The sequence below is a fragment of the Quercus suber genome, unplaced genomic scaffold (genome assembly GCF_002906115.3).
Source record: "Quercus suber isolate HL8 unplaced genomic scaffold, Cork oak 2.0 scaffold_2, whole genome shotgun sequence".
In the NCBI taxonomy this organism is placed as follows: domain Eukaryota; kingdom Viridiplantae; phylum Streptophyta; class Magnoliopsida; order Fagales; family Fagaceae; genus Quercus; species Quercus suber.
In genome coordinates, this window is record NW_027069469.1 from 1,098,273 (window position 1) to 1,110,792 (window position 12,520).

The window sequence follows — 12,520 nt, forward strand, 5'->3', positions numbered from 1 at the left end:
AAACAGTGGGCGGGCTGAATCCTGAAACAGTGGGAGGGTGTGAAATTTTTTAAGGGCAAAATAGTCTTTTTGTCATTTGATGAGGTGTCAAATATTTAAGCCATTGATTAAATCTACAGCTAAAAATAGAGCTATTGCCACCGTGCAATACCTGGATCCTTGTGACTTTGCTTTTCGTTATTAGTGATTGACTTTTATTTTGCCGAAGCTGAAAAGAAACATTGAATGGTAGTATAATTTAAGATCTACTTTGTTTATCAGTCAATTTACCCCTTCTTTGACGTGTAATCTCTAATATTTGTGGAAACCCTGCCGTCCAATTTATATTTATATATCTATACTTATTTTTATATTTATATATCTAAAAATTAAAATATAATATTTATTATTGTTATGTTTATGTTGAAGTGCATTAACTATTACATCATGTACTTATTTTCAATATTTTCTGTTTTATTTTTCTCTTCACTTTACCTTTTAATCCTCCTACTAATCTATACTTTAACATTACAATTTACTAAAAAATTGTTACGTTTGGTTTGTGTTTTCAAACAACTATTTTTAGTTTTTAAACTGCATTTCATACATTTTAACATACTTTTTCACCCACACGTATTTTTACAAATATTTTTAAACAACAATTTTCAGTTTTTAAACATATGTACCAAACGGGCACTTATTATCTCTTCTATTCAATCTTTTATTTTATACATCTCTTCCATTCAATATTTTGCTCACCCAAAAAAAAGTGAATACTATCTCTTTATTTTTATTTTTTTGTCTTTCTTTTAGGTGGTTTTTAAGCTATCATTTCTCCTGAAAAGACTCATAAAAGTTTGTATAGCTAACCAAATTATCCAAAATTTATAGTAAACTAGATTGATGTAATATCCCAAAAAGCATATTTCTTAAGGTTGTCATTTCAAAAATCCAGTCACCAAAACCTTCGATTATTATCTAAAGATAATATTAGACATACCCACGATCTACTACAAAACTTTGTCCCAAGCCAAGCTTTAATTAGACTTCATTTACCTCACCAACCACATTTATATTTCTGAATTATATCAAAGCTTAAGGTTATTAGATTGACAAACTGCTATTTAGGATTTGTTATAAAAATGTTGTAGACATATCATTTCTCTATTAGATTCAACAAATTTTGAAAGGGGCTTTGTATGGGTGTGTGGTAGCATAAGTAGTTCTCTCTCCTCTCCTTCAACATGAATGAAATTTTTTGGGGAGTTGGGGGATTTAAAATTTTTGAAGTGTTAAATCTAAAATTAAAGGTGCTAAATCTTATTTCAAACCCAAAGATTTCAATTGTCTAACAAAAAATTCAAAGGATTTCAAGTTTTTAAATCTTTGATGAATTTGGCCCAAATACAAATAATTGACATTTAAACTATTTAATCAGAGTATTTAGTTTTAGAAACTCAAATCCAAATCAAAAGGCCCCAATCTTGCTACCCAAAGAATGAGTAAATTAATATAATTTGAATTTTGGAAGAGAAATTTCGGGAAGCAGTTATTTTTGCCCTTAAAAGAATACTTTTTGAAGTGGCTTTGGAATTAATCGACACTTATAAACTTTCGTCCACTTAAATTCTGTCGTTTCTTTTTATTTCTGCTTGGAGGAAAAAACAAAAACAAGAAGGTCACTAGACAAATGTTGCTTTGTTATATTCTTTCACCCCCAATCTTGCTACCCAAAGAATGAGTAAATTAATATAATTTGAATTTTGGAAGAGAAATTTCGGGAAGCAGTTATTTTTGCCCTTAAAAGAATACTTTTTGAAGTGGCTTTGGAATTAATCGACACTTATAAACTTTCGTCCACTTAAATTCTGTCGTTTCTTTTTATTTCTGCTTGGAGGAAAAAACAAAAACAAGAAGGTCACTAGACAAATGTTGCTTTGTTATATTCTTTCACATGTTTATTCTTGGTTCCGAGTTAAATAAGCAATATGCAAAACAAATTCCTACGGCAAGTCCATGTTCTTCTTTCCACGCAACAAATATATTACTAGCAAACCTATATATCTCATAAACAATTGCAAATAAATAATGATGATTTAATAGTCAGATATGACCACAAGAAATTGATGTTATATATATTGCAGCTGGAGTCCTTGTTTCACTGCTCAGTTCTTTCTCTGTTTTCTGCACTGCAGAAAGTATTTTGTTAACATCAAACAAGAAATTAATCATCCAATCACAGTGACAAACTAGAATACAAGATTACCTGTTCTAGTGTATTATAGCTCCACCAACGAATGTATCATAGCCAAAACACCACTTCCTTGTCATTCTTTTCCTCTATAGCTTCAACATAATCTTAATTCATTCGCATAACACCCTCTCAAGCTAGTGCTAGCCAAGAGAAAGATTTAACGTAGAGTAAAAATTGTAAAAGAAATATCGATAAATAAGTTCCATAACTATTTTAATAGAAGTTTAGATTGACCCAAGTTTAGGAGGCTCGCTGCTTAAAACTGCGTTGCACACAGTAGAGTGATTTAAAACAAAGAGGAGTTGAACCATTTGTCACATAAGTTGAAGGTTTGATACATTTTGAAAATTAAATACAATTGCCACTCATCTTCCTCAACTAATGCATTAACAAGAAAGTAAGACAAAAAATCAAATCAATGACTGTTATTAGTACTATTATTTTTCAAGCATATAAGAAGGAAATACTTAAGGAGGAGACTGAACTGTGTTGCACATGCCAGGGTGCCTAATGCACCAAATTCGCTGAATGGGTTTAGCTCCAATACCTCTTTGCGCCATTCTATATCTCCATTCGTTCAACCTATCAGTTGCCTCAGCATACCTTTTCTTACCTGCCTCATCACGATTCCCAGACCACAGTGTCTCTGCCATTGCTGAAGCTCGTGGCCATATTCTTGCATCTAAAACTACAGGGTCTGCTTGCTCAGAACACAATGCCACCTCCCCACCTAACACTAGATTGGCCTCCTCCTTGCTCAACCCATATGTTATATCATAGTCGTATATGGTTTGCCATGTCTTGCGAGGTGCACACCATGATCCTCCATTTCCAGAGGTACCACTTGTTTGATTACCACACTGGCTGTCATTCCCTACAAAGCCACCGTGCCCACAGTCTAGATAATAGAAATCCGCAGATGATACAATAGCCCGGTATCCAGAAGAAACAATCTTTTTGGTGTTATTATGGCCATTGTTCCATGTTTGCAAGATGGTATGCTCTGGAGGAAGAGCTGTGGTTGGTACCTTGATATTAGCATCCAATATAACATCTTCCCAGTAGACCACTGTTCGGTTGAGGGATACAATATAAGGAAATGTAGAGTTGACAAAGATCTCGAGTAGCTGACTGAGAGTTCCACCATTTGAGAGGAAGGACTGAATGGCCGGATCGGCTTTCCAACAACCAGGGATGATCTCATCAGTTCCAGCATGGTAGAATGGTTCTGGGAATAGGGTGGCTACATCGTTAATAACTCGTTTCAGGACTTGGTAAGTCTTGGGGTTTAAGGGGTTCAATTGGCCTGTTCCAGGTTCAGAGGCAGGACGGTCTTCCCGCTTGCTTCCGGCTGGCCACCAGGACATGTTTGCACATGTTATAATGTCGGGGTAGGATTCTGCCCATGATCCCGTATGGGCTGCAAGTAAAAAAAAAAAAAATTTTAAACTCCTTCCATTTCACCACAACAATTACTAAAGTTTAATTAAGTACAAACCTATTGTATGGAAAAAGGAATGGACTGAAATTTACTTGATATCATTGTATGCATTATGATTCTAGATTAAATGGTTCAATCATTTGAATCATCTTGTGTTTTATGTCTTTCAAAAAGCCTCACCCAATCCCACTGTCAAAAGTAGTATTAGCTTGTGTATATTCACCATATTGTAATATAAGAATTATCAAGGTTTCTCCAATTATATTTGAGTTTGATTTTGAAATTATATCTAGCACATATTCAAAGTCAAATATATAAAATGTCTAATAAGTTTTGGCAAACAATGAAAAAATAATGAAAGCATCTAATAGGAAGCTGTATGCTTGATAATCCAATATCCTGTGTAAACTAGCTTGGGCTTCTTCCATTTATCATATTTGATGCCAAAGGCAAGAATCACCATGGACAGGTTAAGGCAGAGGAAAGCATCATTCAATTAAATGGAAGGTGAGGGCTTGGGTTGATTTAGTGGGAATTTTTGCAGTAATGCAAAATAAAATTCTATGCAGTCAGTGGGGGATGTTTTCTTAAGACGAATAAATGTCACTGTAGAAGAGGCTGAAGAGCTTAGGGTGTGATTTCTGTCATGTTTTGTTGAATAATTAGATGGTAATGGTAGTTATGGTTAGTTTTATCTGTATTGTTTGTCATTGTGAAAGATCTGTTTGTACCCCTGGCAAGGAGTGTTTGCAGCTTTGAATAGCTGCTTGTTCTTGCTACTATGTTATGTTTTTGTATGTTGAACAAAGGGCACTTGTTCATCAGTGTCAGACTATGTGCCTTACCGATCCATCCAACGACCAATTGGTGAAAGAAGCCTATTGGTATTGGAGCGAATCGTGAAATCCCTCACAATCCCTCCCTCACAATGTGACAATTTTGTGTACTAGACACGACCTTTATAACTAGCAATACAATCCCAGAAATTTTGTACTAAAAAGAGAAAAAGAGTAGGATATCAAACAAAAGAGTAAAGGCAAACGAGAAAAGTTTTACTGACCGGGTGTGTCAATCTCTGGAACCACTCTAACCCCATGCTCCAAGCCAAACTGCACAATTCTGTTAACATCATAAGGAGTGTAAAGCATGTCAGGACCATATGACCCCTTAGCTGCCAAATCAGGCTCAGATGGCACCAAAAGTGGGAAAGAGTGTGAGTCAGTGACGCGCCAATGAAACACATTCATCTTATTCCCACTCATAGCCCCAATAGTCCTCAATATATCCTCAACTGGGTAGTAATTCCTAGCAGTATCCAACACAACCCCTCTGTGTCCAAAAAGTGGTGCATCCCATATGTACAACCCCACAGCCACGCGTAAAGGGTCACCCCAAACAAGCTGAGAAAAAGTCTCAAGGCCTCTCATGGCGCCCCACACAGTCTCTGCAGACAAATTGGCAGGACCCCATGTGGGAATAGTGAGTGTATAGGACTCATTCACGTTGTGGTGAAGTGGGGCTGTGAGGTCTGAGACAAAGACCAAAAGGGTCTGTAAAGGAGGGGTGGAGGTTGTGAAGTTTAGTATGGGAGGGACTAATGGAATGTGGTGCTCTGTTTGGATAAGATTGAGGTAGCGTTTGATGGCGGAGGAGAGGTGTATATGTGTTTGGTTGGGAGCTGAAATGGTGAAGGTGGAAGAGAGAAGAGTGGCTTGTGGTTGTGGCCATGAAAAAGTTCGTGGCTTTGGCCATACTTGGATTGAGGATTCAACTGCTGAGATTGGGAAAAACAAAACAGAGAGTCCTATAGAGATTATGAGAATGGAATTGAAGAAGTGAAGAGACATGTTACGTCGGTTAAAGTTAGAAATTTTGAGCAAATTACGAGGGATTGAAGCCCTGTGATGAATTACTCCCGATTTTGTATGCAGATATGGACGGTGTGTCAGGCTGACAAGGGTGGTGTCTGTAAACTCCAGTTGTTTTATTATATATTCCTGTAAACCCAAAAAATAAAAATAAAAAAACTCAAACCATATTCGTGGGTTTGTTCCACGTGTAGTGTGGGGATCACAACTGCGCGTGTGGTGTCCTCGGTCTTTTTAGATGGTACTTGTGTTATGTCCCTTTGGTTGTTAAGTTGGTTTTTTTGATCTTTTCTTGAAACTCGGTGGTTTTTGATTTTGTTTGGTCGTGTAATTGGAGTTCTGCATTTGTTCTACTAGCGAGGAATGTCACGTAACGCCCTTGCAAAGACAAAAACAAACAAAAAGGTTATGCGTCGTTATAAAAAAAAAAAGGTTATGCGTCGTTCAAAAAAAAAAAAAGGTTATGCGTCATCCGCGGGGCCCACGGGCTAAACGACGCGTTTGGCTGAATAAAACATAACAATCAGGACCAGATCGGCTCACATACAGTTGATGGAGGCTGAGGAGTTTGGAGAGATGATGGAGCACGTCGACGAGTTCAATTTCGCTCTCGTGGCCTTAGGAAACTCCAGCCCGTACGGATCAGAAGGGCTAGCTTGTTGTCCTTGTTCTCCATTTGCGCCACTGTACAGCAGAGACTCCTCTTGCGGACTCAAGGGTATGTTCATTTCGAGGTTTTCTGTAATGGGTTTTCTTTAATTTTTCAATTTTGAATCTGTGTAATGGGTTTTCAGTTAAATTTTTTTTTTTTTTCGATTTGGGGGTTGTAAATGTGGATGTGATTTTTTGAATTTGAGTGTGGGGTTTTGCTGATTTTAAATTTTGGGGTTAGAGAGTTTGTTGGGTTCTTGAATTTGAAGTTTGGGGTGCGTGCATTTTTGGGTAATTCTTGATGGAGTGAGTTTACCGTGAATCTTGTAATGGGTTTTGAATTAAATGTGAATTTTTGATATTATTTATATTGTTGGGGTATGGAATTTCCATGTGGGGTTTTGGTAATTTAAAATTTTGGGGTTAGGGAGTTTGTTGGGTTCTTGAATTCGAATCATGGGATGTGTGCGTTTTTGGGCAATGATGGAGCAAAGAGGGATTATCTGCTCGGTATTGCTCTTACATGTCCTTCCCTCAAATCCTTTGTGTCATTCTTTTATTTTCCTCCCTGAAATCCTCTCCAGTCTCCACTCCCAAGAGAGGCAGCCCATGTCAGCTCTTTCTCTGTCTCTGGATACACAGTTTTAAAAGAAGAATTTTTATTCATTACATGAGTTTGTTTATACTTATTCTTTAATCTTAGTTTCATGGGGGTTTCATGTTCTTCATATGGTAGATAATCAATTTTGTAAGGATTTCATTTCTTTGAATAGGTTTGAATTTTGAATAGAGTGGGAGTTTTACCTATCATTTTTTTTTGGGTGAAATCGGAAGAATGGAATATTGTTAGTGGTTGTGATGAAAATACACATGATATATTATAATACTTCCTCTCAATAAATTATAACTGAAAATTTAAAAGAGCAATGAAATCCAAGAAAGAATTTGCAATGCATGAGGACTAATCTTTAGGTTCAGAATCTTAGTTTCAATTTTTCTTTGTTGAAATTTGGAGTTCAAGTAAGGTTCATATACAGCCACCTTAAGCATTATATGACTTACATCACAATGCTTGTATTCGCTTCATTGTTAACTTCATTAGAATAAATATTGAATATTGGAATAGGAGATTTCAAACTTGGAATTATATATCAACAATTTGTAAGCAAGCAGCTAATATTATAACAGAGCATTGGAGACAAACTCAAGCTTGGGTTTTTGAGTTTCTTGGCCATTTGTTCATCGAAGATTAAGTTCCTGTCTCTCATAGAGTTTATTGGTGCTCATAATCTTAGACATTGTTCTTTGAGTGGAGTGTAATTGTATGTTATTATTACCAAGAGATCAAGTATGTGTCATTGGAGTGTAATTGTATGTTATTATTAGTTTATTGTTGGAGACTAATGCATAAGATTGTTATTTATATTGGCAATCCGTTTACACTTTAGAAAGTATTAGAATTGGAAGTTACTAGGTGTTTCTTCTATGATTTAAATCAAACTGGTGGTACCTAATAGGTTCTAAGCCTTGAACTTAGTTCACAGTGTGTATCAAAGTTCTATTATTTATGAGTTCGCTATATTTATCTTGATCTTGATGTTTTTGCCCTTTTAAGATATGTTTATCTCACTTAGATTTAGCTTCTTTATAATGGGTTCATCTCTTTTGTTTTTGTTTTTTGTTTTTGTTTTTTTTCTTTTTGGAGAGAGTGGTAAGAACATGTGGATTATTAACTTCTTTCTATTTGGTATGTTTTAGTTCCTTACATAGTCATGTATATATATATATATTTCATTCTGAATTGAAAGTTGAATGTGCTAAGAATATTACGACCCTCACCTATAGAAGAATGAGAAGGTTATGATGATACAGAAGAGTTGAATTTTGGGATGGTTTGGTTGCGTTTTGATAGGGACATTGGCCAAAGTTCAAGGTTTTGGTGGTTTGAGAGAAGGAATTGGGTTTTGTATTTCTGATTGTAGCTTGCTTTGTTGGTTGGTGTAGGAAAATTTGTATTTATTTATTTATTTATTTTTGTTTAATTTTTTCATTTGTTTATTCATTAGTATTTTGGAATAAAAATTTTAAATTTAAATGTAGAAGTGTAAGTTTGATTGATAACTAATGGTTCAATCATATAATGTTGCACGCACAAGAACTGCATAAAATGTTTTGCATTTTGGTGAATCTTAGATGGGTTTAGGGAACTATAAAGGATTACAATATATAACTAATTGTGTGATTTGCTTATATTTAGATCTAAGTTATATTGGTAGAATATAATCCTCTAATAGATCAAGCACGTGCCTATTGTTGGAGATCAAGCATGTGTTATTTCTACTAACTATAATAGCTCTATCTACAGTATTTTGGTTTATTCAAGTTTTGGTGAGTAAAACGGTGCGTTTGGGTGAGGTTTTAGTGGGAGACCAAACAAAGACAAAACTGAGAGAGAAATAAAATATCTTTTGGCTCAGGGAGTGGGGTACGTACTGTTTGAAGAAGAGAGAGGCCAGCAGAGAGAGAGGGGATTGGTGAGAAAATACAGAAAGAGTGATCTCACTCTTTTCTTCGGACAAATCTGAGAGATGGAGATTGGGGTGGGTTTGGTGTTTTTACTCAAATCACACTTAAGGTATTTTTTTTCTCTCTAAAAAATTTATCTTTCTCTATGGTTTGCTTCTTTTCTTCTTTCCATTCTTTTTTGGTTTCATTTCTTAAAATTTTAACAACTGAATTTTCGGATGAAGAAGATGTAGCGGTTGTTGTTTTTTGTTTTTGGTGTATTGTATTGGGGGCATGATTTCTGAATAAAGGTCTCTCTGCCTATGGTTGTATACATATAGAAAGAGTACTGTATCAACATAGGAAGATCTGACTGCAAATGATGAGACCCATAAATGTTTTTTTTTTCTGGTTTTGTTTTTTTCTATTGTTATTGTGAATTTCTAGGAGTCTTCAGAGGTTATGAAGTTCAATTGTTCAATTCTGATTTGGATTTTCAAGATATTTTTTTTTTAAGAAATACAATTTTGCCAAGTGATCAATTTTTATGCTTTGTATCACTTGCTGGTTCATTCTTGATCTTTGTATGATTCATTTTTTCTTTTTTTTTCTTTTTTCTTAATGGATTTGTAGAAACTTTAATTCTTGATGTGTGTAACATACTCAAGTGCCTAGCTCTGAACAGTTATTGGTTTTTTTCTTTGTTTTTGAGGCCTTGGTAGAATTCTAATGGTATTTGGAACTTTGAATGCAGTTAGAAGAACATTCATGGATGCAGACGGATTGAGATGGGTACTTACACTTTATTCTTTCCTCCTTTAGTTCTATTAACTAAATCTTACAATACATTAATTTTAAAAAAGTTTGAATTAATATTTAACAAATTTACGAATTTTAGTATTCTATATCTCTCTAAATTTTTCTTTGGTTTATTCATTTCGCAAATCACCGGTGAGTCTTTTACATGAAACAAATACTTTTTATTTTGTCTTTTTAACTAGAAAGCCTCTAATTGTTTCAGGACCTACACTGTGCTTTATACTATTATTTTTTTTGCTGATTTCTCTATTTTACAGTTGCCTTCATGTCTTCTCTTGTACTTTTAGCTTGGGATCTGTGATATGTTTGGTTCTACTGTCTTGTAGGGCTGTTAATTTGTATATAGCTTTGTTTTGTTCAGTGCAAATTTACTGATTTATCAAAAAGCAATCACCTACATTTTTATTTATTTTAATTTTGGAGGATGCTGTCATCTGTGCTCTAACATTGGATGTGTGAAAAAATTATTTTTTTTATATATAATATGGAGCATATTAAGTGATGGGAACATAGTAGATTAGTTACCTAAATCTATAATTCCCTTATCCTAATCAATTTTATTCATTTTACCCCTAAAACACTATCATACAATTGGATGGCTAAAGCTTATTTGCATGGGGAATTTTTAGACTACACCTTGAACAATTTAAAACAGAGTTTGAAATGTTAATGAAATTGGTAGTTCTTGTATGTACTGATACTTATAGATTAGTGATTGCATTCTTCTTTCATACCCTCCTTAAATTTTTGTACTGCTTTCATTCTTTTCTTTGGTATGACAGCCAGTTAAAGGACCTCAATATAATGGGAGTTTAAGCCTGCAGAATTTAAAAATCTTTCTCATTTGTGAGAACTATAAGAAAAGCATGCATGTTTTCTAGCATTATAGAAGTCGATTAACCTAATCATGTCATCATTTTTTTGCTGAATTTTTCTTAGAGATTATTGATTTTGGAGAATTGTTAGTGAGTAGTCCATGCAAGGTCTGTTGCTTGAGTCTAGGGAAATTGTCTGATATGTGACTTGTGTGTGATAGTTTTCCACTGTTTGTGTAGACCCTGTAAATAGCTTTTTGGAACTATTACCGTGTACTGTTAGTGTTAATTGTATAGCTGTTCCAAGTAGCTTGATGTTGGTTTTATTGGCTTGAGTTGGATTGTGGCTTAATTTGTTGATTTGATTTTTGAAAAATGAAAAATTCTATTTAAATAACCAAACTAGCTGTAGTGCTGTGTTTTTGTACTTGGGTCCTAGATATAATGTTTATTTTTTGTTTTCTTGACCAAAGGTTTTGTTGTGAATTATTGATATGTGGATTGTAATAGTTTTAGGATGCATTAAGAAAGAGTTTGGTGGACTTGTTAACTAAGAGGGGTAAAAAGAACAGCCTTTAATTGAGTTCATGTTTTAGTGTTTTAAATCATTGGTTTTTACCTTTTTTTTAAAATCTGATATTGCCCTCATGTTGGACTTTCGGTTGGTTAAGTTTTTGTTATACCATCATAAAACCAACTATGATTATGATTGTTGTGTTCATTTCAGGTGGCATGACAATATCACTTGTTAAGATAAGAGATAAGAGATTTATGGTGGGACAAGTTTTCTGCTGAACTTCAAGATCAAACATTCAATATTAATCCCTTTAAGAAGAGAAGATTGGATCAACTTTAGCGTGCAAGGACAACCTGGAGAGAACTATAGTGCTTTGCTGTTATGGTGCTACTGCAACAATAGAAAAGGAGATATTCATTGTAGCTCTTAGAAAAGCTCTTGGGGAAGTTTTTTTTATAACTTTTGAAGTTTTTGGAGAGTGATTAATGATTAGGTTATACTTTTACATTGTATAGCTCTAAAAAGATAACTTGATTATATAGATAAATCGGTATCTTATAGTTATATGTAATTATTCTAATCATGTAGAAAAATTTGTTAAGATTAAGAAATTAGTATTATCTATGCATTTTTTTAGTACAAAACCTTGTGGTTTTGTGTTATCTAATGAAAAATATAATTTTTTAAGTAAAACAAAGGAGCGGCACGTGCCTTGCACGTGCAGCCCTAACTAGTTTATATTTAAGTGACCGCAACTTGAAGTTGTTGTTAATGCCATTTTTATATTTGGATCCATCAATTTCTTATATTTTCGTATGGACTAAATCCATTAATTTTTTTAATGGGATTTGTGAAGGAACGTGGCATGAAAGCAAAGAGTATGACCTATTTGACCTTAGCTATGGGCCCAAGAGGTGGATTTGTCTAGTGGGCTTGAAACTCTTGAAGAAGCCATGTGTCCATATGAAAATTTGAATAATTTGTTGTATTTACCAAAAATAGAAGTATAATTTTCTGTATGTCCCTAAAATTTCAGCCTAATCATCTCAAGCTATGAAAAGCTATTTAACAACATTTAATGCTAAATAACGAGAATTCTCAAATTTAGCATGTTTTTCAGTGATCATTTCCCCTAAAAAAGCTCGGAAAAGCTTATATTAGCTAATCAAATTATCTAAATTTGATAGCAAATTAGACTTCAATAAAAAAATAAATAAATAAATAAAAATAAAAAATAAAAAGAGAGCAAATTAGATTGATGTAATATTCAAAAAAAGCCCGCTGCTCATGGTTGCCATTTCAAGAATCCAGCAACCAAAATTTCAATTATTATCTAAAGATAATATTAAACATACCTCTAACCTACTACAAAACCATGCCTTTAACAGTAAATTATTGTGTACTCCCAGAATATTATAAATGCGTACTTCATTCTCTCACATGAATGGTGGGTCCTACTAATTAAATTCATAGTAGGACTTACCATTCATGTGAGAAAAAGGACTACACATTTATGGTACTCCGAAATACCTAATAATTTTCCGTCCTTAGCAAGCTTTATAGCCTTTATTTAGACTTCATTTACCTCACCAAACACATTCATATTTCTTAATTATGCCAAAGCTTGTGACTATTAGATTCAGAAATTTTTAAAAGGGGTCCAATGTGTGT

General features: G+C 34.1%; 1 protein-coding gene and 1 long non-coding RNA gene across 2 annotated transcripts; one reads left to right on the top strand and one right to left on the bottom strand.

Moving 5' to 3' along the window:
- Window positions 1-2,515: 2,515 nt before the first annotated feature.
- Window positions 2,516-5,580, bottom strand: LOC111993362 (beta-hexosaminidase 2). Its single transcript, XM_024025202.2, has 2 exons — window positions 4,735-5,580; window positions 2,516-3,653 (listed from the first exon to the last, which is right to left on the bottom strand). Exons 1-2 carry the CDS (start codon window positions 5,519-5,521, stop codon window positions 2,701-2,703), a joined length of 1,740 nt encoding a protein of 579 aa, XP_023880970.1. The 5' UTR covers window positions 5,522-5,580; the 3' UTR covers window positions 2,516-2,700.
- Window positions 5,581-6,017: 437 nt separating this feature from the next.
- On the top strand, window positions 6,018-11,632 carry LOC111993354 (uncharacterized). Its single transcript, XR_010632058.1, has 3 exons — window positions 6,018-6,260; window positions 9,453-9,490; window positions 11,060-11,632. It is a non-coding gene; the product is annotated as an uncharacterized LOC111993354 (long non-coding RNA).
- The last annotated feature ends 888 nt before the right edge of the window (window positions 11,633-12,520 follow it).